This window comes from Perca fluviatilis, chromosome 7, assembly GCF_010015445.1.
Source record: "Perca fluviatilis chromosome 7, GENO_Pfluv_1.0, whole genome shotgun sequence".
Classification (NCBI taxonomy): Eukaryota; Metazoa; Chordata; class Actinopteri; order Perciformes; family Percidae; genus Perca; species Perca fluviatilis.
In genome coordinates this window covers 12,206,886-12,233,443 of record NC_053118.1, presented here as the reverse complement: position 1 = coordinate 12,233,443, position 26,558 = coordinate 12,206,886, and the positions used below count along the sequence as shown (strand labels likewise).

The 26,558-nt window shown below is 41.5% G+C and overlaps 1 protein-coding gene across 1 annotated transcript; it reads left to right on the top strand.

Annotated features, from left to right (window-relative positions):
- Positions 1–2,088: 2,088 nt before the first annotated feature.
- has2 (hyaluronan synthase 2) lies at positions 2,089–17,885 on the top strand. Its single transcript, XM_039804765.1, has 4 exons — positions 2,089–2,803; positions 12,461–13,087; positions 14,963–15,064; positions 15,205–17,885. Exons 2-4 carry the CDS (start codon positions 12,461–12,463, stop codon positions 16,132–16,134), a joined length of 1,659 nt encoding a protein of 552 aa, XP_039660699.1. The 5' UTR covers positions 2,089–2,803; the 3' UTR covers positions 16,135–17,885.
- Positions 17,886–26,558: the final 8,673 nt, after the last annotated feature.

Here is a 26,558-nt window from a genome sequence, read left to right as displayed (position 1 = left end):
TAGTAGACATAGAACATATAGAATGTGTGTATTTCCATATGGACACTCAACACAATAGGTTTGTGGTGCAGTCTGTGGATTTTGACAGAAATTGAATAATCAAACAAACAACACTTTCTTAGCACACAGTGTATGATGGATGTTCTGAAATATCGGCATTAACAGCATGTTACCATTTTCTCCCATCAGCCCTTGCTGTTTTCAGAGTGAAATGTCCTATTGAGACTCAAACAGGAAATGAAATGCCCCAAATTATTATTCATGCTTTGCTAAAATGTAACTTGTTATCCTTCAATTACAAATAAACGTACTTCTGCTAATTCAACCAGAGACCCAACAGAATGCTTTCCCATATATGCACCTTACGTTGCAGTGCAACAACAAACATTAGGAAAAATTACTGAATTAAAAAAAATCTGAAAACTACCTTTTCTTAATGAGGGCCATTGAGGTCCTCATTTTGAAAGTTTCCTGGGATGCAAGTGACATCTCTGTTCTATACTGTGTTAGCGCTACACTCTCTTCCAGGAAGCCTGCATGTTATTGTGTATTCCCTTGTTTAAATAAATACTAAAGTACCCTGTAAATGAGCTTGTACAAAAGTAAAAAAAAAAAGTAGAATAGAGGACTCATTTGGCTCCAAACAATATATGGCCCCTGTGACAATAATGTTGCTCACTGACAGGTACAATCAGGGATAGACCCACTGGAGCTTGGGAACTGTGTGCTTTTACTACACCATACATAAACAATGCAGGTCTACCGGGGGTTTCCTACCACAGGCCCCTTTTTCTATTCATCACCTCGTCTCATATACAGTATACTCCCGTTTTACAAAAAGGATGCTCTTCAGTTAGCACAAAATATGACGTTATGATCAGCACAAACATATGCTTTCAATACAATATTGTCAATTTAAGTCTTTTAAGTTTTATTTATGTAGCCCAAAATCACAAATTTGCTTAAAATGACTTTGTATAGAAGACCATCAATTTAAATAAGGAAAACTGAATTCAGAAATCATGAGAAATCAATTCCGCGTGCCACAAAGTGACACACGCTGGACCTGTTCGTCCATGTTGCATCATTTGATAATGATTCACTTTAAAGAGATTATCTTCAAACTTACTGATATTTTAAATAATACTTTTGAATGTTTTAATTAGTGTGTGTATCTGTGTGTGAAGACTGCCGATCTCATATTTTATAATATAATGTATGTGTGTGTACGGATTTCTCACAAAATAAAGATGAGGGAGTAACCATCATTCAAAGACCAGGCAGAAATTAGAACAATCGACTGTATCAGCGCCCCATTTGTCGGACATGCAGCAGGTCGGGGTCGAACCCGCGGCTGCCGTGTCAATGGGTACACCTCTATATATGGGCGTGCACTCTACAAGATGAGCTACCCAGGCTCCCATGATGATAAACACTTCTGTCTCATGATAAGAGGCCTATCATGAATCCTGATTTGGGTTGGATATTCCACTGTTCATCTCAGACCCCAGACTCTGGGTTCTGTGATGCACAGCACTGCCTGCAGGTCAAAGTTGGGAACTGCGCTTTAGTGAATCAATGAAATTCCATAACATTCAAGCTCCAGCTTCCACGTGCACATGTGCTCATACAGATGAGTGTTTGGATTCTTCATTTGCTTCCAGCTGTTCTCTTTAATGGATTCATATTTCTGATCATCTGCATTATTGTTAATGTCAGGCAATTAACGCTGGCTCAATCCAAAGCCCAGTACTAAACTTTGAGTAGTGCCAGTTTTTACACTATGTTTAAGGGCAATTAAAGACAAAACATGGAGGTTTAACTGCCTCTCAGGAGCATGCAACAGTCCTGCTATGCTCTCAGGTTTGAATGGGGCAGGGGTGTATGTCTCTCTCTCTCTCTCTCTCTCTCTGTCTGTCTCTCTGTCTGCTGTCGCTACCTCAGGAGTTTGAATGAGTGAGTCTCTCTCTCTCTCTCTCTCTCTCTCTCTTCTCCACTCTATCGCTCCTCCTTACACCCCCCAAACCATCCCCTCTTATTAAAACAACACGCCAATCTGTTGTAGGCCGGTAAAAGGGGTTTGGGAGCCGAAGCAGCCATAAAGGAGGCTCCACACACAGCCGTCTGGAAGGAATTAGACAGCAGTGGCAGAGAGACTTTTGGCCACTTCACTGCGCTCTGTGTAACCTGGATGCTTGGGGAAACTATAGACTTACCTACATGCCCCTCAAGACAGCAACATACAAATGATCTGGCTCACATTTAATTATCAGAGTCATTGCTGGAAACTTCTTTTTTTTATTATTATTATTATTATTATTATTATGATCATGATTGACGCTGCCAGAGTGGATGGCTTTTTTTGTAACTTTTAAAAACTTAGAAAATATGAATGAAGCTGCCAGACGTTGATGGAGAAAAATATTTATCATTTTTGCATATTCTACTCTTTATTTATACTTTTTTATATGAATGATGCCAAAGTTGACTGACATGATGTCTGTGCTTGTGCACCTAAGAAGCCTGCGGTGTAGCGTTAATGACTGCAGACAGACTTTTAGAAACTAGTGAGGACATCAGTCGTGAATATTTTTGAGCATCCAGCTGAGCAAACTTAGGGGAACGTGCACGTTTCTCTTCTTATTAATGAGGATCAATGTCAGCGGATTCATGAGACACATTACTACACAAGTGTCCTTTCAAACTTTGTCGAGACTTTTTCTCCCTGTGGAGCGGTACCATAGCCGCCGGAGCTGACCGCATCCTTTCCCAAGGACTACGAGAGGACAACAGCTGCTTCAAGGTAGGCGGCCGGTGATCCTTTGGTCTAGCGAGCCTGCGGCTTGCTGACAGACTGGAATAAATGTTCCATCAGAATCTGTAATTAAATGCATTCAAATTATTCTTCTTGGACATGTTCATGCTCCAAACTCTCATTTCAATACATTTATAAATATGAGGTATCTTTCATAATTATAAACAATACGGATGTTGTCCAATATTTAAGCTCAATAATGGGCGTGAAGCTTTAAGTTGGGGGGCATGCCATGCAACTGTCACGGTCGTTTTTATCTCTCTTAATGCGCCTTAACGGGTCGTGCGTAAAACCACTGGAAGGTTTTACATTTTTTTTTTTTTAATTGCGTCTTTTTTCCTCCACAGATCATAGCTACATTAAATGGTATTACATTAATACTAAAAAGAAGAAAGGTGTGTCAAAAGTTTAGTTTTTCCCTAACTGACACGGACATCAGCATTCCTCTTTGCTCAGGAGTGCCAGCTGTGAAAATGTGCCAAACATATCCGGCCCGATTACTCTTAACAAACCTACACATAGTCTTTGCCGAGCCATTTTTCATCAGCCTGAGAATAAACTAAATAGATGACGTCGCAAAGCTGTACGTCATTCTTTAAGGTATGTGAGCCAATGGGAAGGCTGGATTTGGACTCGTTCAGCGTGGAGCGCGGAATTTGATGACACACGTGAAAGACCGGTATTTGCGCACACGTGGACACTGAATGGCCTTTATGTTTTAGACACCTACGTACTAATTGTTGATAATACTAATGTCCTCTGAGTGGCAGGGTATAGTGGTGGCAGACATTTACCTTGCTGAAGTGTCCATCCAACCCCTCTGATCTTCACACCGATCTTGTGTTAGTGATCAGAAATGTATAGATGCATGCACACATGACCGAAAGCGTATGCAGGTGCCATAATGTTTGCACATTGTTTCCTTGTTGTGGGCATTAGAACTTCCCCACACACCCACTACACACATTATGCACAAATGCAAATGAACATCTGTCACACTCTTTGGCCATACTCTCTTCCTTCATCCGCCTACACTGTCTACACTCTCAGTGTGCAGATACAACTGCTGGCTAATATAAAACCCACACAAGGAATGCCCATCTGTGAGTTGGATGTCTAAGCCTCTCTGACATTATTATGTACAGCCAACCCGGTCTCACGTTCTATCCTACACATGGAATCTACTTCCTACTGACCTGGCTTCTCTCTTCCTGATGCATTCTCATGCTCACGCAGTGCAAGCTGGAACCACGGTGATATCCACCTGTAAGGAGCGGTCAAGCATTTAGTCCACTGTCAGTATTGATATGTCAATGTAAGAGGTACCACACGTCCCCTACTGTGCAGGAACTTAACCTTTCTGGCTTTTCCAAAAGTATCTGAAGCATAGATACAGTTTATCCACCACGTTCTTTCACATTAGCTTCTCTTCTGCAGTGAATTGTTTAGAAATATGTCCAGTATTGCTGTACTTCTGGAGAAACCTTTACAGTGGCTACCACACTTATCAGCATTTACTTAGTTTGAAATCCATATGTAGGTTTTAAAAGGATAGTTTGAGGACAAAGGTTCTTTGTATAATCAGTGCATGTGTGGACCCTCTGTCAATGCAGACATGTATCCAGACTAATACCAACATACTGTCCCTAATCGCAGCCCTCGAGGGAGTTCCCTCCGCTGAGCATTTGGCTCGCTGTACAGTTAAGAAAGGCAATCCATCTCTGGTCCCTGTTAGCGGAACATATAAAGTACTTAAACCGAGATTTAAATCTTATGTGCAGCAATGTGGGTAGTCCATGAATGTTGCCTACTGTACTGTAGCTGGTCATGCCAAAAGAGGAAGAAAAGCACTCTTCCATAGGTGACACAGTCATACATTTCACTGTAGACTCATCATTGCTACAGGATGTTCTTCCACACAGCGCACAGAGCAGTTTACTACTTAACAGAGGAAGGCATTCCATAGCTGGTCTCCATTAGGGCTCACAACAAGTCCCACGTGCCATTACTGCTCACAGCATGGGTCCTTCAGGGTATAGGGCCTTGGGGCTGGCAAGGTATAACTACTGAAGTTAGGAAAGCATATATGTGCAGCCCCTCCCAAACCCACAACACCACCACCTACCTCATCTATTCTGCATTAATGCCACAGTATTCTTTCCAGGTTCCCTCGATAAAGTAGCAGTAAAGCAACGCTTCAGCCAGCCAGTAAAAGTGAAAATGTGGATGCCAGCGAGTTTCTGAGTTAGACTGCCACTACCTCATACTGAGTCAAAGGCTCTCACAGGGAGGGCTGATGCCAATGTTAATGCACAGGTCCAGGCATTACGTTAAAGTAACCCAGGAGCTGCACAAAGTAAGCTGTGCTCGCTGCGCAGCAGACATAGTTGGCTCCTGAACATTTTCTTTTTAGATGATTTCGACGATGTAACTTGTGGTATATCTTGTGGAAAAGCTCATGTAGTTTATATGGTATCGATGGTGCGTTGCTGTGTAGAGAGGAATCTGCTGACACTGTTTCTTGATTATAAAGGTTTATTCACATTCAAGAAATCAGCATCAAATTACAAGTTATAGAATGATCAGAATAAAGTAGGATGTTAATATACCTCACTCACATGACAAAAGGTCAGACATTTTAAATCCAAATCACAGTCACATCCTTGCTTCCTTCCTAATGTTTCAGGCTCCCTATGGGTTTTCATGCCTCTGTTATCTCTTAGCTGTAATTAACCATGATAATACAGAGTGCTAGAATAGAAATTTCTACCATGTAGGGAAGAAGGGAGTTATTTTAGAGCACCGTTGATAACTGTCTGTAGTCAGATAAGGGAAAGTGTTGGATCACAGAGACAGGCTGGATTCAGAAAAGGAGAAACAGTTTAAAATGTTTTATGCCAGACATCTCATGGCCTTCAGAAGCAGGAGAAACACAGTGAACACTTTTGCTGTCTTTGTGACTGTATAGGAAGGAAACCAAACAATAAACTAGACAGAGGAGTGGCTCTAGAGGGAGGCATGAGACACATCTGTAATTTGGCTGAACATCTTGGAGCCTGTCACGGTGGCGTAAGTCCAGTGCCTCAGCTGGCAGTGAACTGAGCCAAGTCTACCACCAGTCTCCTCCCCCTCCTCTTCTTTTGGTGTCTGCCATCCCTCCCCTCTCTCTCTCTCTCTCTCTCTCTCTCTCTCTCTCTCTCTCTCTCACTCACTCACTACCTTCCTTCCAACACACTTTCTTTCTTTTCTTACTGAATACCAAACTGTTGTTCTCCATCTTTTTTTTTGCAACTTTTCCTCGCTCCATCTTCCTCTAACACCCTCTGTGTAGTATATGTTTGCATCGCTTCCTTCTACTCATTCACAAAAAAAAAAAAAAAAAAGGGAGCAAGGGATGAGTCAAAGGGAGGGGAACATGCCAAAATACCAAACAGAATAGTTTGGCTTTGAAATTGAGATTTACCAGTGTTTTATTAAATAATGAATTGCAGCTTTACCATCCACTTTCACTTTAAAATTGATTAGAGCTAAAATGATGCAACCCCCAACTGCTGCGGTAGATATATTGAGATGATACACAACGAAGAAACCGATAACACAAGCACTCTCTTTAGATGTTGTAACCTTTGTGCCTTTGCCAGTTGGAACTTTATCCCACCTGGTTCTAATAGCATACAGAAGGCGAGGAAATAAAGAGACAGGGAATGTAAAAGTCAACTCCCAAGTTATGTTGTAACATTGTACCTCTGCCAGTCGTGGCCCTGTCCACCTGATTCCAATCATGTATGGAGTAGTGCAGCGCAGTGCGGTGGGTGGTGTTACCGTTAAGTTCCGGTTCTTATATTGACAACACTCCCACAACAACAGCACACAGTGACCACATGGGGGGTTTATGAGAGGGACAAGGAAGAGGAGGAGAAAGGGAGGGAGGGAGGGAGGGAGGAGTGGGGAGTGGGGAGAGTCGGCGACTTCCTAGCGGCGCCTTTGAAAGCTCCCATAACCTTTCAGTTCAATTGTGCAGTGCAGCATCCATTTGACTGCAGCAATATGAGATGAATAAAATTAAGCTATAGATTTATGACAGTTGTTGCTTTTATATCCATACATTAAATATAGGCTACTGTATGTCAAGTCTTGAGTCCCCAGTGTTCCAGTCCAAGTCCGAGTCACCAAAGATGAGTCTGAGTCGAGTTTGAGTCGAGTTTGAGTCGAGTCACCATTACCTGAGTTCAAGTCGAGTCACAAGTCCAGAGAATAGCAACACGAGTCCAGGACTCAAGTGTTAAGATATAAGGATTTTGAGTGCATAGCTTTGTTGGTGTGGGGTGGGGGGGTTGGTTTTAGGAAGGGGGAACAATTGTTGTTGTAAAATTGTATATTTTAATGTTTTGTATTTCACTTGCATGGCATTTTTATTGTGTTAATGACCTGTTAAGGGACTACGGGCGGAAAATAGCTTGTGCTACAACCTGGCACAATGCATCTCTCTTTGTTTTTATACAAGGTTAATGTTAACTTTTGCATTGTCCCTGTTTTAAATAAAATGAATCTGAAGTACTCCATCACTGCCTGTTACACGTAAAAGTAGTCAGAAACTTCATCCAACTTCCGAGTCCTAGTTCTTAAATCCTAGAGTCCAAGTCATCAGTGCGCCAGTCCAAGTTGAGTCAAAAGTCCAAAGAATAGTGACTCGAGTCGTTCTCCAGTCCGTGTCCAGCAGCAGAGTACTCCATCAATGACTGTGTGTATTTATTTGACATGTTTGACATGCACATTTCTAGTAGACCTTATAACAGAAAGCAGCTCAAGAAGGTAGGGCAGACGTATACGCGCCGGCCTTGAGGGCGTCGAGTGTGTCTCGCATAAGTCGGCAGCCAACTCTGGAGTCTTTCACAGCCGCTCCCTCTCCGCTGCCTCATCATCTGCTTCGGAACATGTGAGCCTTTTCCTGCATCCTGCTACAACTGTCACGAGGGCCATCTCCATATTTAATGCTTTTAAAATGCATCCTGGCCTTTTCCAGCCCTGCCCAGCTCACACGCACACACGCACACACACACACACACACACACACACACAAACAAACACAAAGGCACGCACAAGTTCCATATGTGCATTGCTTGCTCACTATGCATCTCTCCATTTTTGCATGTGTGCGTTTTGCTGGCAGAACATCATGCGTTTGTGATTTCAAAGGTGTGTATGACCTCAGCAGGTCTGGTTTTCCAATACTGTCTTGGTGATAGCGTAGACTTAGTCCAATATTTCTTCAATGGATCAACACTTAGAGGCTTTTAGCGAACCATAAACATCATTACTATATCTACATTAGCCTGTTATATATTGTAAATCCATATAATAAAGAACTATGCCCTCAGTTTATTAAATTACCCAAGTATTCATTCTCAGTACAGTACACCAGCCACAGGGGTGAGCTGGCTCGCTCTTCAGATCAACATTCAAGTTTTATATGTGAATAGCTGATTTATGAATGTTACACTTGTAGTCAGTGACCGCTGAGTCACAATAAAATAAAGATGTAAGCTTAATGTTATCTCAGCTCCACACAAACCGGCAAGATGTCTTTTTTGGCTCGGCTTTAGATTCATACTGCCTGTGCAGATCATACAGTAATGACACACACACACACACACACACACACACACACACACACACACACACACACACACACACACACACACACACACACACACACACACACACAAAATTCACATACACACATACTTACTTTATAAAGACACACACACACACACACACACACACACACACACACACACACACACACACACACACACACACACACACACACACACACACACACACACACACATACAGTCTGGCAAGCCTTGTTATATTTTATGTCCCATCTCAGGCCTTGGAAGTAGGACCCTGCTGACAGGGCTTCCACTGCTCTCCTGTGGGTTCAGTCAAACCAACTCTTCCTCTCCACAGCGCACATACGCTCACACACGTACATCTCTTCCTGTGTGCATGTACGCACACTGGCTAAACACACACTGTACATATTATGCTGAGCCAACATATTTGGCACACACACACACACACACACCACACAAACACACTCTCCACACACACACACACACACACACACACACACACACACACACACACACACACACACACACACACACACACACACACACACACACAGACACACACACGCACACATGGCCAGCATTTAGACCTAATGGCATTCACATTTACCCAGACAAGTAACAAATATATCTTAGTTATTACAGCATGTGGTAATTCTCATGTCTATACTAAATCACTTCTTATACTAAAGGACACAGAGTTCCCAGTCCCAGAAACGCTAATAGGATTAATCTGAGTCTCAATTCAATGTCAAAATGTTGACACACACACAATTATACATGAAAACTTAAATAATGTATTAGAAGATATCGGTATGGATACCTTATACCCATTAAAATATATTATACAAAGGATTTCTGTCTATGTATCCTGCATTATTAGCTTAGCGCATGGCTATATAAATTGCATTGTCATTTTCTCAGTTGGTGTTTCCACCACTTTGGTCCAAACAGAAATATCTCAACAACTATTGGAAGGGTTGCCATGACATTTTTGTATGGACATTCATGATGAATCAGGCTAACTTTGGTGATCCCCTGACTTAACACACACACACACACACACACACACACACACACACACACACACACACACACACACACACACACACACACACACACACACACACACACACACACACACACACACTGAGCTAACTATTAGTCTTGACCTTTATTGGATCACACGCCCATGAGAGTGTATGATGCTATGATGAGCAACACATCCTAACAAGTAGCAGAGTCTCTTTTTGCACTGAATCACTTGAATATGTTTGCCAGCATTCAGTTGGTCTGCAATGAGATATGAGCAATCGTGGATTATGATTTAAATTAAATTAAACAGTTTGGTTATGTATTTTTAACCACAAACGTTTAACCAGAGCGAGCGTTGCAAGTTAAGTGTGGATCATGAATTAACAAGCAGCCAAAAAGCAACAAATGCTGTGTGGAGTTTGCATGTTCTCCATCATGTGTCTGCAGTGGTTTCCTCCCATGTTCTCCCATTTCCTCCTACAGACCAAAGACATGTATAGTAGGTTAGGTGAATTGGAAACTGCTAATTCCCAGTAGGTGTGAATGTGTCTGCCCTGGTCAAGGAGGTATATCAAAAAGATTTGTGATGACGTCCTGCCTTAATAACAAAGATTTATTTTTTTTACAATATAATATGTAATCCAAACATTCACAAACTATTAGGTACATCTTTTTTGCACATTTATGGTGAAACATGAGTTCATACAAAGTTGATGCAGAGAGCAAGGGTGAAAGAGTTTGTTTTGCACTACCTTATATAGTTGTAAAACATTACACACACATACATGCACGAGTTGAAACACACTTTCAGCTTAAAACAATTTAAAATGTGTTTGTTTTACACACACACACACACACACACACACACACACACACACACACACACACACACACACACACACACGTGTGTATGTGTATGTGTGTGTCAGGGGTCTTGTAAATGAGTGGCTGACGTTAAAAGCCTTGCCACATGCCAGAGGAGGCCTGCAACACTGGTTGTGGCCTTCTCATCCAATGATCAAATGAAAAAGGCATTATTTCTGAGCCAAGGGGTGTGTGTGTGTGTGTGTGTGTGTGTGTGTGTGGTGTGTGTGTGTGTGTGTGTGTGTGTATGTATGTATTCCTCTCTCTTAGCTTAGCCTCTCACTATCTGCCCTGCTACTCTCACAGTGTCTCTAACTTTGTTTTTCTCTTGCAGTCTTTCTAGATATCAGTCTTCCTTTCTGCTCAGTGTGAACTGCTGTTAGTTATCCTTTATTTCCTTCTCTCTGCCCCTCCCCTCTTTAGTCTTCAGAATTATTTCTTTTTTCACTCAATGCATTGATCTCTCCCTCCCTCCATCTGTCTTGTGTGTTTGGGTGTGGTGTGAATAACTCTTGCCCAATCACAAACACTGATGGCCTTTGTGTACTCTTCTTTTCTTTTGTCCCTTGTCCTGATTACCAGGTCTTATTCGTCTTGACTAAACTTACACATAATGTAATATCATGATGAAATATGCAAAAGTACAAATCATTTGCAAAGCTCACTACTGTAAATGCAGGGGCACCAAAAACAGAGTTTCGTAAATTTGAAAATGCAGCCGAAAGTGTGAAAATGACGGTCAGGGTTCCCCGCTGACTTACTTTGACGTAATAATGTCAAAGGTTCAAACTCCCTCAAATGGGGGTACTTGTACCCCTAGGGGATTTATGGAGTACTGCAGGTGTTATGTGCGTTTTCTTTTTTGCATAATTCCTAAAATAATTATACTGAATTCAGTGATGGATTCTAAACATTTAAAATGTAGGGTAGCGTTTACAGTGTTTCAATTACAAGGTTGTTGCTCAGCTTAAACAGGCAAAGTGTTCTAACTCGTCATAGGCTTTTTTTTTCTACCAAAAAAGTTTTGCACTGTTCAAGGTGTACTTGGATTTCAAAAGGGGGTACATTATTGAAAAAAGATTGAGAACCACCACTGCTCTAAATGATGTTCTTCATAATGTTTAAAGCAACAAAACATCATGCCACTTATCTCTTCACGTGACATCTTTATCTTTGTATTGATTTAGTGCAAGAAGTGATGTTCTCTTGTACTTTTTATGGGGGAAACACAGAGGGGGAGAAACACACGTGCAGCATAAGAAAATCTAAAAGGCTCTTGTCTTCTTCTTCCCACGGAGATATAAACAGATGACATCACAGGGTGGTCCGCTCTGCGTTGAGCCACGCTGAGTGGGTCTCCGCTGGTCTGCCAAACAGATGGCGGTAGCAACATAATGAGGGCTGGAAACAAAGTTCAGGATTTTAAGCAGAAGATATAATGCAGCGGGCTCATGTCGTCGCTCAGAGCAAAGCATGGAAATGTTCTTCACTGGTCCCCACATTAAAACACAGAATCATCTTTCATGGTCTAGATCAGAGTTCCTTGCCTGAAAATCTTTTTGAACCCCCTTCTTTACAATACAGATGGGAAAAAAAGTTTCTCTATGAGGCATTTAGAGAGCACTTTGGCAGGGGCAGCCAGCTTGTTGGTAAATTGGGTCAAAAAATCTTGTAATGTGCGCCCACCCACACTAAAGTTGTGCGAGTGAGAGTTGGAACAATCGGCTACTCACAACTGTCTGACATTTAGACAGGGATTTTGGGCAGGGGTAAGAGGGAGGGAGAGGGAGAAGAAGGGAATAAAAAAGGAGGGGAAACTGTACTGCTTTCTCTACCTGGGTTTGTTGTAGTAAAGCAAGATTGTGTGTGCCCGTAAAAGAATATGCTGAAAAGCTGTGAATGACCGTTTCTCACATGTATCTGATTATAGCTCACTAATTTGATGGACATCTGATATTTGCAGGAAGTCACTCTCTTCTTCTTGTTTAGTTGAAGTATATGAATACAATGACTTCATTCCATAGCAGCTTTTTATTAATACTATAAAATCCAATCATTTTTTGGACTACATTGACTAAATGTGACCCTTTTCTCTACATTCTGTCCCTAGATGAGATGTCAGAGAGTCCTCACCTACCTGAGGATATGTGGGACAACCATGTTCGGCGTGTCCCTCCTGGTGGGCATCTCCACAGCCTACATCATGGGCTACCAGTTCTTCACCACAACCCGCAATCACGTATCCTTCGGGCTGTACGGCGCCATTTTGGTCGTCCACCTCATTATCCAGAGCCTCTTTGCGCTATTAGAACATCGAAACATGCGGCGGTCCTTAGAGACGCCGATCAAACTGAATAAGTCCTTGGCGCTGTGCATTGCGGCGTATCAAGAGGACCCAAACTACCTGAGGAAATGCCTGGTGTCGGTGAAGAGGCTGACGTACCCGGGGATCAAAGTGATCATGGTGATCGACGGGAACACGGACGATGACTTGTACATGATGGAGATTTTTAAAGAGATCATGGGATGGGACGCATCGGCCACGTACGTGTGGCGGAGTAACTATCACAGCAGGGGGCCCAAGGAGACGGATGAGAGCTACGCCGAGAGCCTCCAGCAGGTCTCCAGGCTGGTGCTGAACAACAAGTGTGTGTGCATCATGCAAAAGTGGGGAGGAAAGAGAGAGGTCATGTATACAGCCTTCAAAGCACTGGGGAGGAGCATGGACTATGTGCAGGTAAGTCAGTCAAACTAAAATTGGATATAGTTAGAAGGGTTTAAACGAGAAGAATGAACGGTGAAAGGAGGGAAGGGTAGATAGTGGAAATGACTAGATTGAATGCAAAAGGGACAAAAAAACAGGAGGAAGAAGAAGAAGGGGGGAATGAAGAGGGTCAGTGGTGCAAATTAGACACCATTATATAACAGATAAAATATTCAGTGGTGTGTGCCTGTGTGTATATCTTTGTGGATGTACAAAGACACACACAGGTAAAACAAGGACAGCTGACATCAGTGTGGGCTGAAGAAAGAGGGAAAGGGAAGAGAAAGAGAGATGGAGAAAGAGACGGCTGGAGAAGGGAAGGGGGGGCTCTGCCAAACCAAACATGGGGTCCACAAAGAGTCTTTTGTGTTGTTTTTAGACGGACGGTGGCTGTGTGCATCGTGTTGTGAAGTGTAGCGTGAAGAAGGGCGGCAGTAGCTTATGTCTAAGTGAAGGGTCCATTTGAAAAACTATCTCAGTTTTTGATTTGTTTTTTTTTTTTACATTTTTTTGTGTGTCCAATCCAGGGAATATCAATCAAATTTGTGTTGGGTTGTTTTGATAAGAGATCTAAAAAAAAATGTTTATACTGTGCACTCAAGGGAATGTCAGTTGTGTTGGTTTATTCGTTTTTAGAATGGGTTTTATCTGTTTTTAGGAATGAACTCATTAGTGTAAAAACAGATCTGTTTCGCAGAGCTGAGTGTTACATCATCTAAATGAGTGGTATTCAGAGTCAGGGCCCACAACTGTGTCAAAAAAAGGTTACGCATCTGTTTGCTGGCGGACAATGTCAAATAGCTTAAAAATTAACTTGAAAGAGACAGTCCTACTGTATGTATTTTAATGACATTTAAATTATATCTTTGAAAAAGCCAGTTCCCAAGGGTGTTTGGCTGGCTAATACAGTCTAATAATACCAACATTGTGTGGTGGTGTGACTAAATATAAAAAACAGGAGCTTAAAGCACAAACCACAGTGCCAAGCTTGGCAACACACAACCTGATGAAGTACCAGGAAACCTGTTGTTATCTGCAATGTACCCAGTAAATTATGAAATAAGTATGGGCTGTTGAGATAAATAGTATAGTCGTGAACCAAGGGCACGGTTATATTCCATCAGATTGAAGATATATAACTATATAAGTGTCCTTGCGTCATATTTGTCTTGTAAAATTCATCTGGTGGTGTTACCAAAGGACTTCTTGGGCAATGAGTAAAACTGAAGAGAAACCTCATTATGAGATGAGAACGATTTTAATGAGTTTGCATTACAAAAAGGGGACTTCAAGCTTACTGTATAAACGCTTTGATATGATGCTGTCTAACACCTGCAGCTGGATGCAGCCTGCCAGAAACCTCTCATTAATCAGAGATTTTAAAAGAACTCACTGCAGTGCAGCCAGTAATCTTGCCAGTACTCTTCAGCAAAGGAGGGACAGTGTTGCTATCCTCAGGCTCGGCCTGTAACAGATGTGATTTGTTAATGGGGATTGGGCTCTAAGTTGGTTTTCATCACCTGATTTTGTTAGGGAGAAAAATGACCATTTATAGAAGAAAATGGAGAGAGGGTGATGGTTTAGTTAGTCAATCTTTGTTGCAGAGGACTATCCACTGGCCATGTTGTTATTTAGACTCAAGCCACGTTAAGTAATGCTTATTTATACAGCTCAAACAATATCAAACATTTTTTATAATCTACAGCATATGACACCCTCTATTCTTAGACCCTTGATTCGGATAAGGAAAAACTCTCCAAGCTGTGTGCCTTTTTACATGACAGTGACAGAGAACCTTTGGCCCTAAAACACAGGTAACTCACTGTTTATTTTGTGGGTTTTACTCAGGTGTGTGACTCTGACACTATGTTGGACCCAGCATCATCGGTGGAGATGGTGAAGGTTCTGGAAGAAGACCCTATGGTGGGAGGCGTTGGAGGAGATGTGCAGGTTGGTTACAATACTAGAAAAAAAAAACTTTTCTCATTTCTTGGAAATGACCAATTTTACAAAACAAGGTATTTCATATCAATTACATTGTTCATGTTAAACCTCCAACCTTTTCTTATGCCCATCAATTCCTCATCTAGATCCTAAACAAGTACGAGTCGTGGGTCTCCTTCCTGAGCAGTGTTCGGTACTGGATGGCCTTCAACATTGAGCGGGCTTGCCAGTCCTACTTTGGTTGCGTGCAGTGCATCAGTGGGCCTTTAGGAATGTACCGGAATTCGCTCCTACACGAGTTCCTTGAGGACTGGTACAATCAGACTTTCATGGGATCCCACTGCAGTTTTGGAGATGACCGCCATCTCACAAACAGAGTTCTAAGCCTTGGGTATGCAACCAAATATACTGCTCGATCAAAGTGTCTCACCGAGACGCCGATCACATACCTGCGGTGGCTCAATCAACAGACTCGATGGAGTAAGTCATATTTCAGAGAATGGCTATACAACTCAATGTGGTTCCACAAACACCATCTATGGATGACTTATGAGGCTGTGATCACGGGTTTCTTCCCGTTTTTCCTCATTGCCACTGCAATCCAACTCTTCTACCAAGGAAGGCTCTGGAATATTCTGTTGTTTCTGCTCATTGTGCAGGCAGTGGCGCTGATCAAGGCCTCGTTTGCCAGCTGCCTCAGAGGTAACATTGTCATGGTGTTCATGTCGTTCTACTCTGTACTGTACATGTCAAGCCTGTTGCCAGCCAAAATGTTTGCAATAGCAACAATCAACAAGTCTGGATGGGGGACCTCTGGGAGGAAAACGGTAGTGACAAACTTCATTGGTCTGATTCCTATATCAGTTTGGTTCACCATCCTCTTCATTGGGATTATCTACACAGTTGTCCTGCAGACTAGAAAACCCTTTCCTGAATCAGAGAAGATTGTTCTGGTCGTAGGAGCAGTCGTGTATGCCAGTTACTGGGTCATACTGTTGACGTTGTATACAGTGCTCATAAATAAGTGTGGGAAGAGGAAGAAGGAAACAGACTATGATATGGTGCTGGATGTATGACTGACAGTCATCATTTTCCACTGATCTCTCTTTGACTCTCTTTCGCTCATATCTATGATGTTGTAATACAAAGGTTTTTCAGATGCGGAGCAACTCTGGAGGCAAAATTGGTTTAAGTTCAACCAAAATTGGCAAATAACCATGTTTTTTTTCAAACTTGAATGGAAAAATGTATAATAATATATATGACACTGGCTGTTTTTCATGTTCATTCATTTACCATAGCATTAATGACCTTGGAACAGCATGCTAGCAAAGTAGCTTACCTAGATTTCTAGGCTTTCTAGGCTTTCTAGGCTTTGTAATATTTGCTACCTCTTACCCCTGAATTCTGCCAGGTGCATCTGCGCTGTGTTCCGGTGGCCCCACGGCCGACGGCAGCAATTGCGGCCACTCAAGCCAATGCTTGTAATTCCACCATCCCAGAAGCATCCAAGAATGGCTCTCCGCTCTGATCTGCTTAAAATACGCGGCAGGTCTATTATTGACAGAACCGCAAGGCGTTCAACAGGCCGTGCAGGAAGTGGAAAGCATTTGGTCAATTTTCTAAATAAACACCCTGTAAAGACTCCACATCGTATATCACATCACCACACTATTTTAACAACTAAAACACAACCACAAATCTTTGATCCATGTCGTTCATAACATGACTAAATGGTACTTCCAGGAAAAATGACCAAAACAATCGAATCTGCGAGTCAGGCAGGCAAAACGCACTGCTTCTGAGATGTGGTATAACGCACGGCCGAAGATTGAACAAAACCAAAGCGCAGTCAGAATGCGACGCATCTGTACCTGGTGGAATTCCAGGGTGACCCATGTCATTTTCACTGGGCTTCAGTTTAACATTTGCAACTTAGCCAAAGAAACTGTAGATTTTATCGCCATCCATTGGGGTTTAACTTGACCAGTAAGATATAAGATTTTACCTCCAGAGCGTCATTGTTTCTCCACGAAATGTTTGTACACCCTGACTAGGAACAACACCACATAGCTTCAAGTTAAAGTCAAACTGAAACCACCAGTGCCCTGCTGTGCCAGACTGTCTCCACTGTCAAGGATTACATTGTTAACTCTAAAAGAGAGGCTACTGCCTATCTAGTGAGTAGGGGTGGGGAAAAAAAATGTATTCTCTCTAGAACGATTCGATGCTCGATTCTGAGTTAATAATCAATTATTGAAAAAAAAGTTACTGTCTCCAGACCTCTCCGAGAACCATCACCTTATCGTGGTGGAGAGGTTTGTGTGTCCCTGTGAATCTGAGGGCTGTGTTGTCTGGAGCTTGGTGCTCCTGGTAGGGTCTCCCTTGGCAAAGTGGTTTCAGGTGAGGGGTCAGACAAAGAATGGTTCATAAACCCCTATGAGTCATCGGGGAAGAGGTGAAGTTACCCTGCCCGGAGGAAGCCCGGGGCCCCCGTCTGGAGCCAGACCCAGATGGAGGGCTCGTCAGCGTGCGCCTGGTGGCAGGGTTTTTCACGGAGCCCGGTCGGGCACAGCCCGAAAAAGCAACGTGGCACCTCCCTCTCCATCCCATGGGCCCACCACCTGTGGGAGGAACCGCTGGGGGCGGGTGCGCTGCCACACGGGTGGCAGTGAAGGACAGGGGGCCTTGACGGACCAGACTCGGGCGGCAGAGGCTGGCTCTTGGGACGTGAAATGTCACCTCTCTGTGGGGGAGGGAGCCAGAACTAGTGTTAATTTTGTCACCTATTTTTAATTTAGTCTTAGTCTTAGTCTTGTGCCACACATTTTTGTTAGTCAAGTTTTAGTCGACTAAAAGTCTCGTCATTTTAGTCTAGTTTTAGTCAAAAGAGAACTCAAAGTATCTTAGTCAAGTTTTAGTCGACTAAAAGCCTCGTCATTTTAGTCTAGTTTTAGTCAAAAGAGAACTCAAGGTATCTTAGTCAAGTTTTAGTCGACTAAAAGTCTCGCCATTTTAGTCAAGTTTTAGTCAAAACATTTTAGTCTTTTTTTAAATAAATTATTTCTGATAACCATTTCAGTCAAATAGTTATAAAAATAAATAAATGCTATGAAGTTATATAAATATTGAGCCTCTTCCTTATTTCACCAGTAAACGACAAAAACAACCACTGCATGGGGAAAGGATATTTTACAATAAAATAAATGCAGCACGAAACTGGCGAGGCGTATTTCAAGTGAACGCAACATGTGTTGTTTTTCAGACAACGGCAGCTGCAGACTGTCGTACGTCTCGTGTTGGAAATAGAGACAAACCTTTACACCGTTTAGCTAGCTGTCAGCATTTTAACTGTGTTAAATCCATGGTTAAATCCAACTGCTGGCTAACGGTAGGCTAACGTTAGCTGCTGCCAAGTGTAGTGTTAACTAGCGCCCCATGCAGCGATGTTTCGGTTGACTCTAACGTCCGTTTAGGAGCATCGGAGAGAAGCGCAGGCTATTCGGTCCGGTAGATAACGGTAGTTAGGGCACCTGTCGGCACCGGGTCTCAGTAACAGCTGAATATTCTATCTCATGATGAAAAAGTAGAGACGATTGTAGACGAAAATGAAGAGGGATTTTATCTTAGTTTTTATTTTATGCAAAACATTTTAGTCTCGTCTTTTTTCTTCAACAATAATGCATGTTAATTTAGTCTTAGTCAGAGTTTTTGGACATTGGCGCAGTCTCGTCATCGTCTCGTCTTAGTCATGGAAAAAAAGGTCGTACACGAACATATTTAGTCTTGTCTCGTCTGACGAAATTAACACTAGCCAGAACTTGTGCGGGAGGTGGAGCGCTACTAATTACATCTGGTGGGGCTTATCTCTATGCTGGATGGTCTGTGTGGCTTCAACAAGAAGTTATACTGAAGTTATATCTGTTTAAAGATGTAATACCACAACTTCAAAGTTCTTACTGTAGCTCTGGGGGCAATGCATTGGTGTAATGTTTTAGAACAGACCGTCCTCACACAGTAAACAACCGTATAGGTCTGTTTCGCTAGCAGCCTATAACAACCTATATTTACGTTTGTTCTTAGAAGGCGACCCCTAGTGGCAATAAGGTGACAAAGTAAAAGTCGGCATAAGGAGGCAGTTTGGTGTGGTGGATGGGTCAATGAAAACACAGGAAAACCAAAAGTCAACTGTCATGAACTTTAAAAACTTAAGTCCGTAATTTAGTAACTTCCGTGATGTAGTCACGGAAGTAATAGTAATAGTTTTCACGCAAATCATTTTAAGCTAATTCCTGATGTTTTTCTAACCCTATGGAACGGTCATATACTGTATGTCGTTTTAGGAGACATCGCCCTATTCTGTCATCTAAGTACAAGTTGTTAAGAACTGTTGTTAAGAAAAGAAGAGCTACAGTTTCAATGTAATAAGAGTGAAAGGGCACGGAAAGGGCTTTAAAATGAAAAGCTGCTCTCTTTCTTTTGTTGCACTCATGTCATATGGGAAAGAAACTTCCTCATAGAGTTCACACATTATAAATGTAGTTATCTGTGTCTACAGAAGACATTTTTTTATGTATCAGTCAATTCATAATTGCAACTCCTACATTTCAATTCACTGCTATTAGATGCAGGTTGTGTTTGTGCTTGACATTACACTTTTTGATTTGCTGTTTAAAGAAAATACATCAGTCACTGTGGTGCATGTCTGTTAAACGTGAAAAGTTGCAACATCCATAGAAGTATCCAGTCACGCTATTACAGTAAGAGGCTGCAAAATCTACGATGTTCGAATGTCTTGTTGTTATTCCCATATGACGTGATTGCAGTATTTTTCTCAATGTTTACAAAGTGAAGAATCTCAAACTGATTACTGATTGGTAGATATAATCTCCACCTGATCAGGTGACCAGGTAAACATGTGACCAGAAGAGAAATGGTGTATCATTGCTGCTGTGACTGTTTTCTTTTTACAGAAACAATGACTTTTGTTTTTCTTTTCTTTTTTATATAAATGATAAGTTTATGTTACGAAATGGTTTTAACACTTATTTTGGTGGACATGTTCCAATCCAAAGATTATGTGATTTTTGCCTTCCATGTGTCCTTGCTCTCTTCCTTTCTCCACATACTGTATTGAGGATAGCTACAACCCTCTGGTTCCTTGCATTGTGTTGAGTGAACTGCAAGGCAAAAAGAAAATGTGTGAAGAATACATTAATGCACCAAATGGGAGAAAAGTACTACCTGAAAACAGGAATGTGAATAACTTGATTGAAGGGAACAGAATTTTGGAATGAAATGAGTCCAGTGTTTGCTAAAGACCAGGAGCAGACATGAGTTTAATTCTTATGCACTTTTATGTCTCTCCCGTCATCCAGCACGATGCTTGACGTAATCAAAATGAAATACCTCAGTGGTTCTCTTTGCATTGCATCAAGGCATTAGGATGCCATCCAAAGACTGATGCATGCTGAAGGTCTCAAGTAATGTATGATCTGTTTGTGGTATTAAATATAAAAGTGTCCTTTTTTATACACAGTTCTTTATTAAGTCAAAGCTGGATTTCTCTGCCTTGTCGGCCCTTTGCTGTAGCCGTTTACTTCTTATTACTTTGTATTTCAATGCATTTTATATATAGACATTTTTTTATTCTATTTTTGCTTAGCTACCATCATGTTTTTATAAGAAAAATGGAAAATAGAAAAATGTGTTTGTTGTGCTTTCAACTGTTCTGACATTGACTATCTGACCAAACAATGTGAAATTACGAACTGGGGGGTTTGTCTGCAATAACAACAATAAAAATGCAACTTATAAGTTATTGATTTGAAGAGAGGTGATGAACCTGTGTTTTTGTACTTAAGTAGACAACCAGCATATTTATGTAGGATAATTCTGTGGTTTATAGTATTTTGTAATAAGTAAGATATCCTCCATGTACATTTAAGACCCCTAAGGTTCTATGTCCACACTGCAAAAACAATAAATATGTTTAGAAATCATTTTTAATAAATATGTATATAAAACATGTGGACGTAATTTCTAGGCTTCACATTTTTTGCCATGTTGAAACACTAACCTATGTTCAGATTTTAATACAACGGACAATAAAGCCAAAGCAGACTGAAAACTTCATCCAAACGATTTGCACAAAAATGTAATAAGCTGCAAATGATATGTTTTCGTTGTGAGGGGCCTGACTGAGCAATAACAAAAGAAAAACTGAGTATCATTTTTATATACTTTTAAGGAGAGGTTTTATTCCAAGGTTTAATTAATGAGACCAACAATGGAACCATGAGGATGTTTTCATGCCAAACTAGTCATTGGCAGTGTTATCGTAAAGCACTTTTGTGTTGTGCCAAATAAAAACGACTATTGTTTATATTTGCTGGTCTTGGAGTTTTTATTTTAATGTATATATTTGATGGAAGTGTGGTTGAAACGTGCATCTTTGGAGCCACTGGGACACATCCTCAGTGATGGCCCCCAGTGTAACCTGGGGCCATTGGGTGTTTCAGGTCTTCCAACATCAGACACCCTCACCCAGCCAGCCAACCCCTCCAGGGATGATCAAACCCTGGCTTGTGTCCCAGTAACATTTACCCTCTGAGGATCTTTCCACTGCCTCAGTGAAACTCCTGATGGCTCTTGTTTTTATACCCTCTGCCCTTCCCAGGAGACTGAGCACTTTACTGAGGGAGCTGCCTGCAAAGCCCCCACATCCCTCTTCTTTTGTTGGATTTCTCTTGATTTGAGTTTCTTCAGATGGCTGCTTTTATTCTGGATAGTAGCAGGGGTCATCACCGCTTACATAATGACACATCACTTTCTGTGTATCAGAGGATTTCCCCTGAAATAACATAGAGAGATTTTTGGGAGAAGTTTGAATTATTACAGTATTAGGGTACTACCATATAATGGATACACCTTTTCAAACAATATGCTACCATTTAAATAAGTAATTTGTGAGAAAGTGTGCAGTCCAAAGGTTGGTCAGTTCATCTGAATTTTGCTAGAATTGGCCAGTCCAAGATTTGGATCTAGAGCCCTTAAAGGGATATTTCACCGTTGGAAAGATGAATATATCTTTCAATTGGGTCACTTATGTAGTAGAAATGTGAAATTATTTTAGAAATTGGTGCCTTCTAGGCCGAGATAAACCAGAAAATGTGTTTTTGGCTCATATGGATGATAGACACCAAATCCCAGAATGCACTTGCTTCACTGCTTTAGAGTCCACTCCCAAGCCACGCCTACCGTTTACAGACAGACAGTGAGGCAGCATTCAACTCAACTCAAGTGTGTTTTATTGTCATTTCAACCATATACACGAAACAACGTTTCACCGTGGCTCAAGTGGTGTTACGCATTTAAAATATATAAAAACGACATATGAAACAACATACATTTCGTGCACACACATTATATGCTCCGTAAAGTTCAGCTAACGCATACTAGCATTAGCGCTTGGTGGACTGTAAACACTGATTAATAAACACAGTCGTAAATTTGCGTGGAATGTAGATTGGTAGGCATTTAACAGTCACAAACTCCACCAGCAGTTAGCAGTTAGTTGGCTACAAATCACCCCATTTCTACACCACTCCGTGTTAACACAGCCCACCTCCACTAGTCTTACCAAGCAACAGAGCAGCCGGCCTGGTAGCTGGATAGTCCGGTACACTGTTGTTCAGCCATGTTTCCACAACAACAAAAACACAGCAGTCTTTGAACTGAGTTTCGTTGAAGTTGGATGTAGTCCAGTTTGTTGTCTAATGAGCGTACACTTGCAAGCAGGATTGATGGAACAGTTGGCCGGCTAGCGTTAGCTTTCCACCTAGCTAGGTTATACACCAGCCCTCGTTCGCGTTTCACCGCTGAGGATGTCCCCTTACCGGCTAGCGGCATCAGGCGACACCGCAGGCTGAGGTGCTGGTCTCCGTAGCAGGCGAAGCTCGCGGTGTGTGTATTCCTTCTATAATATAGTGTCCTGAATATTGTCCGATCTGTACGATATCAATGTATCCCGGTGGTACACATGTGCGGTAGTTTGAATGCACATAACTGTTGTAAAGGTTTGCTGATGAAAAGAGAGAGCCTGTTTAGTGAAGCTTCAACATGGCTGACACTCGGTTTTCTTCGGTAAGCTTTGTGTAAAGACCAGTCCAACCCCCTATGGGCGGGTTGAAAACATGCAGAAGTAGCTCCTACTACTGGCTGTAGTCCATTGCCTCTGGGCAAAAAATCTTCAGATGACGCAAAAATCGTCGCTTTCCGTCATCTGAAGATTTTTTCCAGACCCACAATACAGAGATCTCTCGTCTCAGGGGGACATGAGGGAGGGAAGCACGGCCATTCAAAAATACTACCGGGTTTCTACTGATACAAAGCTTAATGCTAAATCGGTGAATTATCCCTTTAAGAGGAAACTGAATGTGTTTATGTGTGTTATACGTGTGTGCAACCAAGAGACATACCTTTATGGACATGAACAAAAATGCTGCCCAACATTTGCAAACATGCATTTGGGACACAGTGATCACAGTAGCTGACTGGAGATTATTTGTTGTAGCTAGAAGATGTGTGTGTGTGTGTGTGTGTGTGTGTGTGTGTGTGTGTGTGTGTGTGTGTGTGTGTGTGTGTGTTCTGTGTTGAATCAGAGGATCAAGAGCAGGAGAACAGAGGTCCTTTATCCACCATTGTCAGAGGGTGAACGGTTGTCAGGGCAAAAGTAAACTTATTTACACACACACACACACACACACACACACACACACACACACACACACACACACACACACACACACACACACACACACACACACACACACACACACACACACACACACACACACACACATAATTTATTTTCCTTTAAGTCAAAAGGACATTCCACTACAATTGTTATCACTGACGGTGATGTGAATTACTCTATGTTGGCTGTCTTTGCTGGCACCTATAATGGAAACTTTACACGATCAGCAGCCCAGAGCTTGAGTTTTAAAAAGGATCAGGGGTCCAAATTGCTTTTTCCATTGATGTTACCAAGTGTTCATTGCCATTACTATTTCCTGCAAATTAGTTGAAATTATCTATCAACAGCATTAAAGGATAAGTCTGGCAACATAGGTAAAAGTCAAAATCCAACAAATATAGCCTGCATAGCCAAAGCCTGATGTGTTTTATTCCTGAAATACTCACTAGAACAGCAAGTATTATTCCACAGTGTCCAGCTGTTTTAGGAAATAACATAGCCTATTTAAAATGAATTAAATGGAATAAATCTATATATTAGTGGCATGTTGTAAAAAATTTACATTTTCATAGTGCCATAGACAGGAAAGGGAATTTTTGGGGGGGTTTTGGTCCTTTCATGGTAAACAACAGCCATATCCTTAATGATGCAAGACATAAAATGTAAGTTTGCATGCTAATAATTTACCACCCATAATTCATGAAGCATAGCATTCTAGCCAGATATAACTGAAATAATAACACCCTGTGGGATGATGTATAGAAGATTGTTGCAGAAATGACTATACTTACAGTAGCTTACCACAAGGACATATCAGTGGACAAACAATAGCTAACTTACTACCATAAAATATCACTGAAGTCCAAAACACTCTATTTTTCATCTATCCTTTTGGGGGGACCTAAATTAATGATTTACGCTATGTGAATTCTCATTATCATTCAGGACTACTTTCACCGCTTTAGGTTCCTGGTCTGCAGGGTTTACCTTAGACCATATAAGTACTGATGTGGATGCCCTAATGGCATCCATCCATCCATCAATGCTAAAGCCTTAAAAAAAATGTTTTTTTAGATTTGCTTTTAATCTGACATGCATCTAAAATAGGTAGCTGTGCTGACATCTGCCACTGTGCACAAATCATACTAAGTATAGTTATTTCTCATTGGCTCAACCACAACTTGCCACTGCCTGATGTTCCGTTCCTACAGCTAAAGACATTTAAACTGTATTTTCCTCTTTTTCCCCCTACCACAATTCCCAAACTACACAGTACATGATATATAAAATCCTCATCAACTCTTTTACAAACTCTCTCTTTTGCATTTCCTCTGTTCCTGTGTCTGTTGTGTTGTGTCTCTCAGTGAAGTCATCCACGCAGAGGAGAATAGCACATGTGGGTAGAGCAGCAGCACAGCAGAAGTCGCCAGGCTTTTCTTTCAGTGCGTAAGCAGTCAACGCAATCACTGCTTTATCTCTGCCAAATACATTACAGCACTGCTTAGCGCTGTTGCCTGCTAGCTAATGGCTCCCTACTGGCAAACTGTCTCTAGCAGCTGACTGAATCATAGCGGCTTGTCCCTCTCAGCTGGTTGCTACTTTTCTTAGGGCTTTGCAACTTCACTGCCTACCTCTACTCCTACCCCTACCACCCCTTACCCCAAAACTCTAACCCTGCCTACCTTAAACTTCAATGTTACAACGCTGCAGTTCACTAGGACAGATTGTACTGCAGGGTCTTGAACTTTGCACAACCTGGATGACATAAAGTTCTGTTAGCTTTACAACTCCCATGTGGTGATACTAGCCTATGTCTAATGCGTTTTGTAAGAGTTTGGGCCAAAACCGTCTGCATCTGAGAGCACAGATTTGGAAAATGATCATCACTGATATGACTGTGCACATTTTATCCTGAACGCTGTTTCTGAAGTAGCTGAGCGTTATAGTTGAGCAATAGTATATGTTGTAAGATGACAGAGATTTAGCTCTTCCATTTCTACAAAGGTAGCTATCCATTCATATCTCTGGGTGTATTACTGTAGAATATTATGGCCAAGGTTGCAAATCAGTGAGCAAGACCTTATGTCAATTAATCAATGTGGTCAAGTTACTTGATTTGTCAGGCATTTAATTCACTGAAACAAACTTACATGGAAGAAGCACACTGCTACGGTTTGCAGGCTACATAGTTAATTAGCTTCCCAGCTGTATAGCACAGCAAACAGCTTAAAAACGTACCTGGAAATGTCAGAATCGGTCAGTTCAGATGCTAAATTGTGTGGTCCTTGTTCTTTAGTACCGCTGTTCTTGGCTTATAAGCTGCAGTCACTAGTTGATGAAGAAAACTTGTACTGACCAATTTTACCTTAATGAATAAAATAATGCAGGACCGAGTATAGTCTTACACCAAAAGCTTAAAGAAACTTCACTTTGCCTCTGCTTATGTCCTTTTACTGTCTTGCATAATATAAAGAGATATCTAAAGGGGTCAGACTCAGTGTCTCTGTGTACCGGACAGTTTTTTACACACACAATCTCAAGAACAGACATACAAAGCTGACGTGTATGCTTTTGACCTACACATGACAGAATAGATACAACTCATCTCTTCATGTATTAATTTATCATTTCCTCATATGTAATCAATTTTTCTCTTTCACTACAGTTTATATTTTTCAACCACAGTAGTGCAACTTTGTTAACATCGCATCTCTGTGCCACACACACACACACACACACACA

Coding starts and splice junctions, on each gene's coding strand:
- has2 (XM_039804765.1), top strand. CDS start 12,461: ATGAGATGTCAGAGAGTCCTCACCTACCTGAGGATATGTGGGACAACC. Junction 13,088..14,962: donor GGAGCATGGACTATGTGCAG/GTAAGTCAGTCA, acceptor GGTTTTACTCAG/GTGTGTGACTCTGACACTAT. Junction 15,065..15,204: donor GCGTTGGAGGAGATGTGCAG/GTTGGTTACAAT, acceptor TTCCTCATCTAG/ATCCTAAACAAGTACGAGTC.